Source organism: Mytilus trossulus, chromosome 6 (assembly GCF_036588685.1).
Source record: "Mytilus trossulus isolate FHL-02 chromosome 6, PNRI_Mtr1.1.1.hap1, whole genome shotgun sequence".
In the NCBI taxonomy this organism is placed as follows: Eukaryota; Metazoa; Mollusca; class Bivalvia; order Mytilida; family Mytilidae; genus Mytilus; species Mytilus trossulus.
The window spans coordinates 46,306,002-46,321,654 of record NC_086378.1 but is presented as its reverse complement, the minus strand read 5'-3'; the positions used below and the strand labels follow the sequence as shown (position 1 = coordinate 46,321,654).

Here is a 15,653-nt window from a genome sequence, read left to right as displayed (position 1 = left end):
CTCACACCGAACAACAAGCTATAAAGGGCCCCAAAATTACTAGTGTAAAACCATTCAAACGGGAAAACCAACGGTCTAATCTATATAAACAAAACGAGAAACGAGAAACACGTATATATTACATAAACAAACGACAACTACTGTACATCAGATTCCTGACTTAGGACAGGTGCAAACATTTGCAGCGGGATAAAACGTTTTACTGGATCCAAACCTTAAACCAGTTTAGTTTTAGTGTGCAAAATTATGTCTCCGCTGGATATAATTCAACGGTAGATAAACATAATTATTCAGAATTAAAAGCTGTATAGTTATCAATAAGTTCAGTTTCAAAATCATTTATTTATTTAGACTTAATTAAGATATTCATCAAATAACGAATGAATATAAGAAGATGTGGTATGATTGTCAATAATTTAATTCACCGTACATGTGGAATACCTATGGTAGTTTTTGGTCTAAATTAGAGTACATCTACTACATGTCTTTGATTTAACAAATGATAAAAGATCTGGCATAAAAACGTGATTCTCAATATAATCTAAACATTGAGGAGAAAGCCAGTTAAGACAGTTATACAATTTAAAGAATACCAATCTTAATGTTTTATTACTTAGAGATATACTGTTCCCCTTCTTTTAACCTACAAGAAAACTTCACGAGATCCAATGATTAAATATCCCCCTTGTTTTTCCGTGTATATATAGTAAATAACTGAAGAAGCAATTCAAATTCCTAAGGATATTCAATTTGTTTCAATCATGATTGCCGAAAACTGAGGCTACTATAACTTTTATACATGAAGTAGTCTCAGCCGAAAACAATACATAGTATTGACAATATCAGCAAGTGTGACAAACCAATAAAAAAAAATTGTTTGGGATTATTCATGGTTCACTAGTATTCCTTTCACGGATTTGGCTATACTTTTTGGACCTTTTGGATTATAGCTCTTCGTCTTTTACATTAGCTTTTGATTTCATATATTTTGGCCTCGAGCATCACTGAAGAGACATGTATTGTCGAAATGCGAATCTAGTGCAAGAAAATTGGTACCGTTAATGTTATTCTATATTAACCAGTGACACGTGTACTAATTTTAAGAAAAGGGGTAGAAAAAGTATGAAACGAAAATAACCGGTTTTTCAAAACTATATTTTCAAAATACACTGCATAATTTAAACCGCTTTAAAGTGTTTCATTTCATTTTATGTTTGTACGTATACCAAAAAAATGAAAGCAAGTTAAACTTCAATGTTTATGACTTACAAGTATTAAATTTCTTGTAAAATTGATGGATGAGCGGTTTTCACAAATACCGAACATAAGTAAACGTCAATTAATGGACAAGCAACCCAACGAGAAACCTATTATTTAAGAGGCATCTACATGTACATGTATAACTAGTTTTGAGTTAGAGAAATCATTCAACATGTTCAATGCCATATGATTCTATTCAGATTTTTGCGTTTTTTCGATTTACCAAGGATTTGTATAGTTAGCTATTTGTTAACTATACAAATCCTTGGATTTACGAATAAGTAAATAAGATCCAAAAAAGTAATTGAAACCAAAAAAAAGTACATGAAATAACGAATTATCATAAGTTTACAAATACATACATAGGTGCATTTACTAAAACAACATTTTTTTCTTCATATTATTGTAATTTTATGTTTATGTACCCGATATTGAGTTATTCTGAAATTAAAAATCACTTGAATGGGTATTTCTGGTGTATATATGTATCACGTGACACGTGCTATCTACATGTACAATATACGGAAATGACACGGCTGGGTATTGTAAAGTTACTGAAGGTAGATTACTGGCAGGAGTATATCCCCGGGCGAAGAATTTACTGCATGATTTGTGGAAACGGTTAGGTGTTATTTGCTATTATTCAAATTATAACAATCGAATAGCGCTCATCTTTTCTTTTTTTATAATATTAATTGCGCCAACAAATGGAACTTGACACATTTCCTATTTCCATTCTCAATTTTATTAATTGTGTCATATTTACCTCGAAACTATTAACCTATTTACACGTACATGCAACGTTAGAATATTTATTTCAACTGCCAAATAACGTTATAATTACTAAAATTCGAAATTAAGTACTTCTCCTTCCGTATGCCATGTTTTTTGTGTCAATTCTATCTTTCCATCAGGTCCATAGTCCACTTTTTTGTCAGTCTAAGTGCACTAAGGAGGTCCTTTCAGTTTGCGATTTCTGAACCTACATGTAAATACTGAAATGGACCTCCTCAGTGCACTAAGAATAAAAATTTGAAAACAAGTCTATAATATTTGAGCAATTAAATGATTGTTTTATTGGCGCAAATGAATGTTGCAGTTTTTATGAAAACGTGAAACAAAAAAAGAATTCCGACGTAATTAACTTGTGTCGTAAATTAATTCTTTTTTAGCCAAACTGGATATCGGCCTTAAAAACATTGTGTATACACAAACAAAGCAATATTTATCTTTTACGCAGTCTAGCCGGAGAATAAAAGTTTTGCAATTTGTGTAGGATTTTAATTTTAGAATGTAATGAACAAGTAAGAAGATAGCTAGAAACCTTTAGTGAATCGGAAAATGAGCTGTACACGATGAAAGGGAAAAGTTTGATAAAAATTTCATGGATGTACTCTGGGAACAGTATATGTTCCTGATGTACTTTATAATTGTAAAATTACAAGTCTTTTAATAACATCCATTTGTAGAACTGATTATTTCGATCCTTCAAATATGTGTAGAATAATAATAAAAAAATATATATTATTAAGTCTCTTTCATATAAATACTGTAGATTTGTATATGATCATCGATTGCAAACATAACGTTCAGTGAGAACTATTTCATGTATTCGTACAGAGAACAAATCAACTTCTTTCAGAATACAATTGGTTGGTTATTGAAGTAAATGATTTGCGACAGAATAAGTGAAACTTGGCCAGAAGCGTACCTCTAAAATAAAGAGTTTTTTTTAATTCTGTATTTTACTTATAATGGACTTAAGCACATCGATTTAAATTATTTACACAATAAATAATTTCTGTGTAGTTTTCCATGTCTACATTTATATACGAGTACAATATAGTAAACTGTATAATTTGTGTATGTATTTGATCCTATGAGCTGTATATTTTCTTACGGAATAAAGAATTATTATATAGTAAAACAGAAAAAAGAGAAACGGTAAATATACAGGAATACATAAAGTTTCGTAAATATTTGCAAAGGACCACACGTAACTTACATGCCACGAGTTTTCATAGAACTTGGCAATTTTTGAAACGCATGTATATATGCGATAAAGATCTAGTGCACATTATCAAATTAAAATCATGTTATATATCTAACTATTTTATTTTCAACAGATTCAAAAGTTTTGCATTTTTAAACCGCGCGTGCATATATATTTTAATGTTTTTATTTAAAGGCCTTATATAGGTACATGTCCCGTGTATTATACGACCTTATACGTTTGTTTGTTTAAATTGTGGAGCATCTGACTTTACTCAGACTATACGCATTCAAAGTTTGAAACAAAACAAAAAACGATATAAACATCGAGGTCGTTTTGCGTGGGTGATTTACCTGTAAAAAGCCCGGGTCCTATCCATGTTTAAAACGAATTAATGCATGTTTGAAATAGTTTAACGGGGGCGTGGCCTATTAGTTTAACGCAACTAACCAGCAACTTGATTTCAATTGATTCACCGCAGAGAACTCTATTTGACTGGCGTTAAAATGAATTGATATGAATTGAAATGAATTAAATATAATTTTTAATTTTTGTCAATCTTTATCAAATAACGATCAATCTCATTTAAACAGCGTTAACACGTTTTTGTCCGATCAAGTTAAATTCGGGTTACTAGTGCAGTGAATATCAGTTTTTCAAAAGTCAATAAAACCGCATATTTACCTCATCAAAAGACAGTAATTGTATAATATTTTGGACAGTGTAGTAGAATTGTAACAGGTAATCTGAACAATAAAAAAGGAATTTCTAGTCCAATACAAACCATGTTGTCTCTGGGCCAAGTCTAACATTGGAATAACTGCTGCAGCTTGATGACCAATTGGGTAATTCTTTATAATCAACTCACATCTCTGAAAAATATTATACATATTAACAGTAAATTTTGTTTAGTTTTAAAAATATGCATTGAATGTCACTTATTTAGCGGCCAATATTTAAAATGCATTTTGTGATAATTTTTAAAATAAATAAAACTATTTAATAAAAAAAAAAATTTTTTTTTATTATTTTACTTCATTATGATTGTTGGTAAGACATTTAATCTTTATTTAGAAAGGTTTGGGAAATGCATGTTAGTATGGCATTCATTATCAATGACCTAGTATATATTTGTTTAGGGGCCAGCTGAAGATGCTCCGGGTGCGTGAATTTCTCGCTACATTGAAGACCTGTTGGTGACCTTCTGCGGTTGGTTTTTTTTTTGGTCGGGTTGTTGACTCTTTGACACATTCCCCATTTCCATTCTCAATTTTATTTAGAACTTTTCAAATGTGTGTATCTCATTAAATTCCAAAAATTAATAAAATATCAACTCCTAATAGCCCTTCTATTTTGTTTGTTCTCAAAAGTAAGTATTGTGTCAAAAACAAATTGTAAATTGGTCATTGGGTAGGCGAGACAACTCTTAAAGTGGATTAGATTGAACGTCTTAAATTCAGTATCATGCAACATTTTTATCAATAAAACAATGCTATCCACGTACACTTTTATTTAAATCAAAATTTTCTGTCTAATCCAATAATATGTTCAATACAATTCAAACTTCAAAAACAATGATCTGCTACATTGCCTGGTGTCATATGGTATTTTGAACCCCCTAAAAATTGACCCCGGGGTCATTTTTCACATATGGTATTTTGAACCCCCCTGCGGTATATTGAACCCCCCTGTTTTTGAGAAAAAGTATTGCAGATAATCTTATTTACAATTTATTGGCTATTATTTTTTTTTAATTAGAGGTTATGAGTAGGGGGTTCAATATACCGCAGGGGGTCAAAATACCATGGCTATATAAAATTTTGCAAAATATCTTTTCCAGTATGCTAAATACATATAAATTACTTATTGGAGTATTATAACTATGTTAAGGAGTTAGAATAGCTTGGATTTTTGAAATTCAAGGTCTATAGTAGGGGGTTCAATATACCGCAGGGGGGTCAAATTACCATGGCTAAGTAAAATTTTCAAAATATCTTTTCCAGCATGTTGAATACATACAAATTACAATTTGGAGTATTATTACTATGTAAAGGAGTTAGAAAAGCTTGAATTTTTGAAATTCAAGGTCTATGGTAGGGGGTTCAATATACTGCAGGGGGGTCAAAATACCATGGCTAAGTAAAATTTTCAAAATTTCTTTTCCAGTATGTTAAATACATACAAACTACTTGTAGGAGTATTATAACTATTTTAAGGAGTTTGAATAGCTAGAATTTTTTGAAATTTAAGGTCTATAGTGGGGGTTCAATATACCGCAGGGGGGTCAATATACCATGGAAATTATTTTTTTTCAAAACATTTTTTCCAGGATGTTAAATGCATACAAACTACTAATTGAAGTATTATTACTATGTTAAGGAGTTAGAATAGCTAGAACTTTTGAAATTTAAGGTCTATAGCAGGGGGTCAATATACCATTGAAATTATTTTTTTTCAAAACATTTTTTCCATGAAGGTAAATGCATACAAACTACTTATTGAAGTATTATTACTAAGTTAAGGAGTTAGAATAGCTAGAATTTTTGAATATTAAGGTCTATGGTAGGGGGTTCAATATACCGCAGTGGGGTCAAAATTCCATGGAAATTAATTTTTTTTCTTACATCTTTTCCAGCGTTTTAAATACATACTAACTACTTATTGGATTATTATTACTATGTTCAAGTTTGGGATTGCAAGAATTTTTGAAATTGAAATTCTATGGTAGAGGGTTCAATATACAGCAGGGGGTCAAAATACCATGGCAAAGTCAAAATTTTAAAATATCTTTTCCAGTATGTTAAATACATACACACTACTTGTAGGAGTATTATAACTTTGTTAAGGAGTTTGAATAGCTAGAATTTTTGAAATTTAAGGTCTATAGTAGGGGTTCAATATACCGAAGGTGGGTCAAAATACCATGGAAATTATTTTTTTTCAAAACATTTTTTCCAGGATGTTAAATGCATACAAACTACTTATTGAAGTATTATAATTATGTTAAGGAATAAAAATTGCAAGAATTTTTGAAATTGAAGGTCTATGGTAGGGGGTTCAATATACCGCAGGGGGGTCAAAATACCATGGCAAAGTAAAATTTTCAAAATATCTTTTCCAGTATGTTAAATACATACAAAATACTTGTAGGAGTATTATAACTAGGTTAAGGAGTTTGAATAGCTAGAATTTTTGAAATTTAAGGTCTATAGTAGGGGTTCATTATACATATAATGCTGGGGGGTCAAAATACCATGGAAATTATTTTTTTTCAAAACATTTTTTCCAGCATTTTAAATACATACAAAATACTTCATGTACTTGTTGGAGTATTATAACTAGGTTAAGGAGTTTGAATAGCTACAATTTTTGAAATTTAAGGTCTATAGTAGGGGTTCAATATACCACAGGGGGGTCAAACTACCATGGAATTTTTTTTTTTTCAAAACATTTTTTCCAGCATTTTAAATACATACAAACTACTTACTTGAGTATTATAACTATGCTAAGGAGTTGGAATTGCAAGATTTTTTGAAATTAAAGGTCTATGGTAGGGGGTTCAATATACCGCAGGGGGGTCAAAATACCATGGCTAAGTAAAATTTTCAAAATATCTTTTCCAGTATGTTAAACACATACAAACTACTTGTAGGAATATTATAACTATGTTAAGGAATAAGAATTGCAAGAATTTTTGAAATTTAAGGTCTATGGTAGGGGTTCAATATACCGCAGGGAGGTCAAAATACCATGGCTAAGTAAAATTTTCAAAATATCTTTTCGAGTATGTTAAATACATACAAACTACTTTTAGAAATATTATAACTTTGTAAAGGAGTTTGAATAGCTAGAATTTTTGAAATTTAAGGTCTATAGTAGGGGTTCAATATACCGAAGGTGGGTCAAAATACCATGGAAATTATATTTTTTCAAAACATTTTTTCCAGGATGTTAAATGCATACAAACTACTTATTGAAGTATTATAATTATGTTAAGGAATAAAAATTGCAAGAATTTTTGAAATTGAAGGTCTATGGTAGGGGGTTCAATATACCGCAGGGGGGTCAAAATACCATGGCAAAGTAAAATTTTCAAAATATCTTTTCCAGTATGTTAAATACATACAAAATACTTGTAGGAGTATTATAACTAGGTTAAGGAGTTTGAATAGCTAGAATTTTTGAAATTTAAGGTCTATAGTAGGGGTTCATTATACATATAATGCTGGGGGGTCAAAATACCATGGAAATTATTTTTTTTCAAAACATTTTTTCCAGCATTTTAAATACATACAAAATACTTGTTGGAGTATTATAACTAGGTTAAGGAGTTTGAATAGCTACAATTTTTGAAATTTAAGGTCTATAGTAGGGGTTCAATATACCACAGGGGGGTCAAAATACCATGGATTATTTTTTTTTTCAAAACATTTTTTCCAGCATTTTAAATACATACAAACTACTTACTTGAGTATTATAACTATACTAAGGAGTTGGAATTGCAAGATTTTTTGAAATTGAAGGTCTATGGTAGGGGGTTCAATATACCGCAGGGGGGTCAAAATACCATGGCAAAGTAAAATTTTCAAAATATCTTTTCCAGTATGTTAAATACATACAAAATACTTGTAGGAGTATTATAACTAGGTTAAGGAGTTTGAATAGCTAGAATTTTTGAAATTTAAGGTCTATAGTAGGGGTTCAATATACCGCATGGGGGGGGTAAAAATACCATGGAATTTTTTTTTTTTCAAAACATTTTTTCCAGCATTTTAAATACATACAAACTTCTTAATTGAGTATTATAACTATGTGAGGGAGTTAGAATTGCAAGAATTTTTGAAATTAAAGGTCTATGCATGGTAGGGGGTTCAATATACCGCAGGGGGTTCAAAATACCATGGCAAAGTAAAATTTTCAGAATATCTTTTCCAGTATGTTAAATACATACAAACTACTTGAAGGAGTATTATAACTATGTTAAGGAGTTTGAATAGCTAGAACTTTTGAAATTTAAGGTCTATAGTAGTGGTTCAATATACTGCAGGGGGTCAAAATACCATGGAAATTATTTTTTTTCAAAACATTTTTTCCAGGATGTTAAATACATACAAACTACTTATTTGAGTATTACAACTATGTTAAGGAGTTAAAATTGCAAGAATTTTTGAAATTTAAAGTCTATGGTAGGGGGTTCAATATACCGCAGGGGGGTCAAAATACCATGGAAAAGTAAAATTTTCAGAATATCTTTTCCAGTATGTCAAATACATACAAAATACTTGTTGGAGTATTATAACTAGGTTAAGTAGTTTGAATAGCTAGAATTTTTGAAATTTAAGGTCTATAGTAGGGGTTCATTATACATATAACGCAGGGGGGTCAAAATACCATGGAAATTATTTTTTTTCAAAACATTTTTTCCAGCATTTTAAATACATACAAACTACTTATTGGAGTATTTGAACTATGTTAAGGAGTTAGAATTGCAAGAATTTTTGAAATTCAAGGTCTATGGTCATGATGGTAGGGGTTCAATATACCGCAGGGGGGTCAAAATACCATGGCTAAGTAAAATTTTCAAAATATATTTTCCAGTATGTTAAATACATACAAACTACTTGTAGGAATATTAAAACTATGTTAAGGAGTTTGAATAGCTAGAATTTTTGAAATTTAAGGTCTATAGTAGGGGGTTCAATATACCGCAGGGGGGTCAAAATACCATGGACATTATTTTTTTTCAAAACATTTTTTCCAGGATGTTAAATGCATACAAACTACTTATTGAAGTTTTATAACTATGTTAAGGAATAAGAATTGCAAGAATTTTTGAAATTGAAGGTCTATGGTAGGGGGTTCAATATACCGCAGGGGGGTCAAAATACCATGGAAATTATTTTTTTTCAAAACATTTTTTCCAGCATTTTAAATACATACAAACTACTTATTTGAGTATTATAACTATGCTAAGGTGTTAGAATTGCAAGAATTTTTGAAATTAAAGGTCTATGGTAGGGGGTTCAATATACCGCAGGGGGGTCAAAATACCATGGCTAAGTAAAATTTTCAAAATATCTTTACCAGTATGTAAAATACATACAAACTACTTGTAGGAATATTATAACTATGTTAAGGAGTTTGAATAGCTAGAATTTTTGAAATTTAAGGTCTATAGTAGGGGGTTCAATATACCGCAGGGGGGTCAAAATACCATGGAAATTATTTTTTTTTCAAAACATTTTTTCCATGATGTTAAATGCATACAAACTACTTATTGAAGTATTATTACTAAGTTAAGGAGTTAGAATAGTTAGAATTTTTGAATATTAAGGTCTATGATAGGGGGTTAAATACACCACAGGGGGGTCAAAATACCTTGGAAATTATTTTTTTTCCTAATATCTTTTCCAGCATTTTAAATACATACAAACTACTCATTGGAGTAGTATTACTATGTTAAGGAGTTAGGATAGCAAGAATTTTTGAAATTTAAAGTCTATGGTAGGGGGTTCAATATACCGAAGGGGGTCAAAATACCATGGGTAAGTAAAATTTTCAAAATATCTTTTCCAGTATGCTAAATACATACAAACTACTTGTTCGAGTATTATAACTATGTTAAGGAGTTAGAATAGCAAGAATTCTTGAACTTTGGGGTCTATGGTAGGGGGTTCAACAACCTCAGGGGGTCAATATACCATGGAATATTTTTTCTTTTCAAAATATCTTTTCCAGCATGTTAAATACATACAAACTACTTGTTGGAATATTATAACTATGTTTACATAGTAATAATACTCCAATTTGTAGTTTGTATGTATTCAACATGCTGGAAAAGATATTTTGAAAATTTTACTTAGCCATGGTATTTTGACCCCCCTGCGGTATATTGAACCCCCTTCTATAGACATTCAATTTCAAAAATTCCAGCTATTCTTAATCCTTAACATAGTAATAATACTCCAATAATTAGTTTGTATGCATTTAACATGCTGGAAAAGATATTTTGAAGAACAAAAATTTCCATGGTATTTTGACCCCCCCTACCATGGTGTATTGAACCCCCTACTATAGACCTTGAATTTCAAAAACCCAAGCTATTCTAACTCCTTAACATAATTTTAATACTCCGATAAGTAGTTTGTATGTATTTAACAAACTGGCAAAGATATTTTGAAAATTTTACACAGCAATGTTATTTTGCCCCCCTGCGGTATATTGAACCCCCTACCATAGACCGTCAATTTAAAAAATTCTAGCTATTCTAACTCCATTACATAGTTGTTGTACTCCAATTTGTAGTTTAAATGCATTTTTAAAAGATGCTTAGTTTGTTTGTATTTAACATGCTGGAAAAGATATTTTGAAAATTTTACTTGGCCATGTTATTGTACCATGGTATATTGAACCCCCTACTATACATCTAAAGACCTTTCATGTTAAAATATCTTGCTACTGTAACTCCTTAACATATTTATTATACTCCAATTAGTAGTTTGTATTTATTTTATTAGTTTGAAAAGATGTTTTGAAAATTTTACTTTTTAAAATCAAGTGAGCCATGGTAATTTGACCCCCTCCCCCCTTTTTACCATGGAGAATTAAAACTTAAAAGTCTACCATTCTATATAATTTTTTTTAAATTTCAAAGAATTATAGTGTCCAAGCTACATGGTCTAGTTTTAATGCTTTAAGAAGTTTTTTGAATGAAATTTTGTTGGTTAAGACTTCAGAGTACTTATACCATTATACCAAGCAAATATTTTTCTTTTAACCAATCATTGAAAATTAACCTCCCCTTCTTGTATAAATGATTTTTAAGATTTGATTAGCTTTTATATAATGTTAAATGTTTTATTAATCATCTAAAATGAAAAAAACAGGGGGGTTCAATTTACCATGGGGGTTCAATTTTCCATACAGGGGGGGTTCAATTTACCATAGCGGTATTTTGACCCCGGGGTCATTTTACCATGGGGTTCAAAATACCATATGATATTTGTTTTAGGGGACTGTTAATGGAGCAAGAATTAATCAACTAAGTCTTTACCAAAACCATTTTTGTTATGGGATTGTATAAAAAGAAAAGCAAACAAAATTCATCCAAATAAGAAGCAAATGTCAAATCTTCAATTTTGATAAAGGGAGATAACCCAAAGTAACACCAAGATGGAAAGGCAAAGTACACATTTAGTTCTTTGTTACACATTCTTGTTATGTACTTATTGTGTTAAATTATGTCATATTTTTCATCTATTTCTTACTTGTATGCATTTACATGTACATTGTACCAGTTTACATTTTCAAATATTAGCCATAGTGCTACATACTATTCTGCTTTAACAGCAAATGGGATAAATCACTATTATATTGATCAACTGTCAGAATTTAGTCAATAAATTCTCTTTTATCTTTTATGTCAATTTCTAATTTTTTTACCTTAATATAATGTGGACACGTACACAGAGAGACAACTCTTATCTTTCAAATTATCCATGTACACCTCATACATTATCAAACCAAAATTATTAAGTTACTTTTATCCATATTTTCTCATTTAATTATCAAACACAACTGATATATTGAAACTACATTGTATCTAATAAGAATTGCGCCTCTGATATAATAAGGATTAAGATGATTAATGGATTTGAAATCTATTCATATAATTTTTCGTGCATAAATGAGTGCATCATAAGCCTCTAAAGGCTGTTTGGTATAAATATATATGTTAATTTACTGCTAATGTTTAAAATTGTAATATATTGTATTCATGTATATGTACCAAGTTGTACTTAAAAATAAAAATATCAATCTTTCTATCTATTGATCAATTTTTAATTTCTATACATTTTTTTTATAGTATGTTATTTTTCTGTCTTTCCCTGTCTTGTTCATGGTATTATCTGTCCTTTGTTATATTCCAACTTGTGTATTACTTACCTTGATATTTTCAGGTGTAAAGGAAAATGGAGTATCAGCATTGTTTTCAGGTGTATCTCTATGCTGGAAATACATAAGGCATTACAAAATAACACACTAAATCTTAATTTCATAAGTTCATACCAATGTTTTGGTCAGGATATATTATATCTGTCTTTAGTTTTCAATCAATGAGGATTAAAAAAGCTAAAAAAGTACTAAACATTTTGTTTTGTGTATTTAGAGTTCATCACTTGCATTTCAAATACAGCAAGCGAATTTTAGAATGCTGACAGACATAACTGAAATGTTTTATTTAAGTGATAATAAATAAGTATTTTCATAATGGCCAAGGTCCATAAAAATGACACAAGGAGATGTGTAGTGGCATGAGGCGACGCCCAGGGAATTGAAGCATCCAATATCATTAGTACTGGACTGACAAAATTAATGTAGTGTTCCTTCATATGTTTTAAATAGGCTTCAGATATATATATGTCAACAGATTTGAATCTTTGCTCATAATTGTCATACATGTAAAGCAGCAATACCAAATTCAAAATCTTTAATCTTTTTCACCAAGAGATCAAACTCATGACCTCCTGAGTCCTTTGCTTGAGGTAAGCAATTATAACATGCTACCAAAAGGTAATGTAAATGTGTGGGAGATTATTTCTCTTTTAGATTTTATCAAGTCTACATGGATGTGCATATACAATGTAACATATTGTAACTAATGTAGAAACATTCATGGCAATAATTACTAGCTTTACAACTTACAACAAACAGCTGACCCGAACATAATGGTGAAGCTCTGTGAAACTGTCTGACTTGAGTCTGAAATTTTAAAGAAAAGAATTTTATTAACTTATGTCATTTACACTAACATTTGCTATTCCTAAAACAATCTCAGGGAAGAAGAGAACATTTATTTTTGGAAATAAAAAAGTGCCGTTGATTTTTTTGATTTTTTTTTAATATTAAACATATTTTATTAACAAGTGCCATTGATTTTCATATATATTGCTAATTGCAATATATTCAATTTTTCAACAAATCTAGTATATGAAGTAATCATATAAAATAATTATGACATCCATATGACATGGCCTTCTGCACTGTCTCTGACTTTTCAGAAACAAGTAAAATTTACACCTATTATTTTTTTGCATTTTTCATTTATAATGTTCATGAATTTAGCAGAATTCATGGTAACAGTTAAGAAAAATGTTACAATATGAAAGGATTTCATAATAAAACAAGAATTTTAAAAGAAATGAATTTACCTATTCTAAACATTTTTTGGCTAAAGACATGAACATACAAAAAAAAGTTGACCTGAAAATTCAGTTTAAATCTTTTAATACATTAACTTGTAATACACATTTTTATTTTTCAATCAATTTAATATTATCAAAATTGCATACAATGTATCAATATTAGTTCATATATTTGTTAATTATAATAAATATAAGGTACCTGCCACATATTGAAATAGCAGAACCTGATGGATAATGTAAAGATACATGAAAACCAAATATACTTTGAAAGCATAATTCTTCTATTAACTCTTATAGTTCACATGTACAGTAATATTTTTTTTGGCTAATTATCTTCAAAAATATCTCTGAATATGAAATCATTTATGTAACAGTCACAGTAATCCTAAAAAAGCCATCAACTTTTAAATATTTCCATATGTTTTCATAAATTTCCAGAATATATACCATATTAAAATCTGAATAAGTTTATCCAACTTCAATGCCCTGAATATTAATATTTTTTAAGTAGGGCAAACAGACTCAATGGGCAAACAAACTCAGGGCAAATGGACCCAGGGCTAACAGGGAAACACAAATGACCGAATAACACTGTTATTATCCGTTAAACACTTGTAATGACCGAATAACACTTGAAATTTTAATATTATCACATATTGGTGACTTTTGCACATTGACTAATGTATCATAGATGTATTTTATAACTTAAAAGTTATTTACAAAAAACAGATAAGTTCATAAAGATAATTTTAAATTAAGTATGTACATCGAACATGGCGACAACTGTGATTTCTGTGGTCGCCATACTCGATGTACACACTAAATTTAAAATTATCTTTATGAACTTATCTGTTTTTTGTAAATCATTTCTAAGTTATAAAATACATCGATATTAAATATACTGTTAATTAATAATAATAATAATAATAAACTCTTTATTTAAAGAGGGTAACTCAATTAGAAATAGTCTAATTTTCATTGAGGACCTCAAACAAAATACATGCATACAGTTAACATTGATACATTAAATTACAATATATATTACTAGTATATACAATTATTCAATCATTGAAATATACAAAGGGTAATAAATGACAATATTTGATATAGTTTTGTTAGCTATATAGAGAACAACAAATTATTTGACTTCCATATAATTTTCAAGAAAATGATTATAACTATGTTTCTTGAATAATTCCACATTAGGACATTTTTTTATTTCGAGTGGTAAATTATTCAATACTTTGGTTGCAGAGTAATGAAATGATTTTTTATAAAAATTTGTATTTGGTCTTGGAACAAAAAGATCATTATTAGAGACAGATCGTAAGTTGTGACGTTGCACATCATCAATATTTAGAAATGCTAAGTAATCAGGTGTTAGCCCATTTACAATTTTATAAATTAAAATTGATTGTTGGTATTTCATTCTTTTGGTAAAAGATAGCCATTTTAAAGAAGAAAACATGAAATTTGATGGAATAGAAATATCGCATTCCAGTATAATTCTTGCTACTCTTTTTTGAAGTTTTATGATTCTATCTGAATCTTTTTATAATAAATTTCCCCAAACTGAACTACAATAGTCTATATATGGTAGAATATATGCATTAAAAAATAGTTGCCTTGTGTGTATTGGCAAATAATCAATGTTTAAAAGTCACCAATGTGTGCTAATATTGAAAATCTAAGTGTTATTTGGCGATTACAAGTGTTATTCCAATATCAACAGTGTTATACGGTCATTCGAGGTACCCGGGCGAACATGTACTAAGGGCGAACGGACAGTTCATTATCAAATCGGTCGCAGATACGCGTAGCCTACAAAGGTGAATTAGGCTATGCCTCCCCGCATGCAGATATGCACAGACACAGCCTTTGCAAAAAATTAACAGGTTTCTCCAGATGCACATGCAAAACTAATAAACTGCATCTTACATAATTTTAACATAAGAAATTTATTTCTGGGAAAGGTCAACTCAAAAAGATGAAACGTCTAAATGTCAGAAGAGCAAGACCCTATTTTCATTAGTCACACGATTCTAAAAATATTAGAAGATCTCTTTGTAATGCATACGATTGATTTTTTTGTCAGGAGCTTTCTGCAGAGCGATCTAATCATGATGTTTGCCGATCACCAAAGTCTTTCTAAAAACCGGAAGTTGATGAGATTCATTCCGCATCTGTTTATGTAT

At 29.8% G+C, this 15,653-nt stretch overlaps 1 protein-coding gene across 1 annotated transcript in view; it reads right to left on the bottom strand.

Moving 5' to 3' along the window:
- Positions 1-15,638, bottom strand: part of LOC134721440 (NADH dehydrogenase [ubiquinone] flavoprotein 2, mitochondrial-like) — a 32,897-nt gene extending 17,259 nt beyond the window's left edge. Inside the window, exons 1-4 of the mRNA XM_063584478.1 lie at positions 15,536-15,638; positions 12,959-13,015; positions 12,200-12,262; positions 4,038-4,125 (exon numbers count right to left, since the gene is read on the bottom strand). Of these exons, the coding sequence (XP_063440548.1) occupies positions 4,038-4,125; positions 12,200-12,262; positions 12,959-13,015; positions 15,536-15,580 (253 nt within the window). The 5' untranslated portion in view covers positions 15,581-15,638. The remainder of the gene's footprint in view (positions 1-4,037; positions 4,126-12,199; positions 12,263-12,958; positions 13,016-15,535) is intronic.
- Positions 15,639-15,653: the final 15 nt, after the last annotated feature.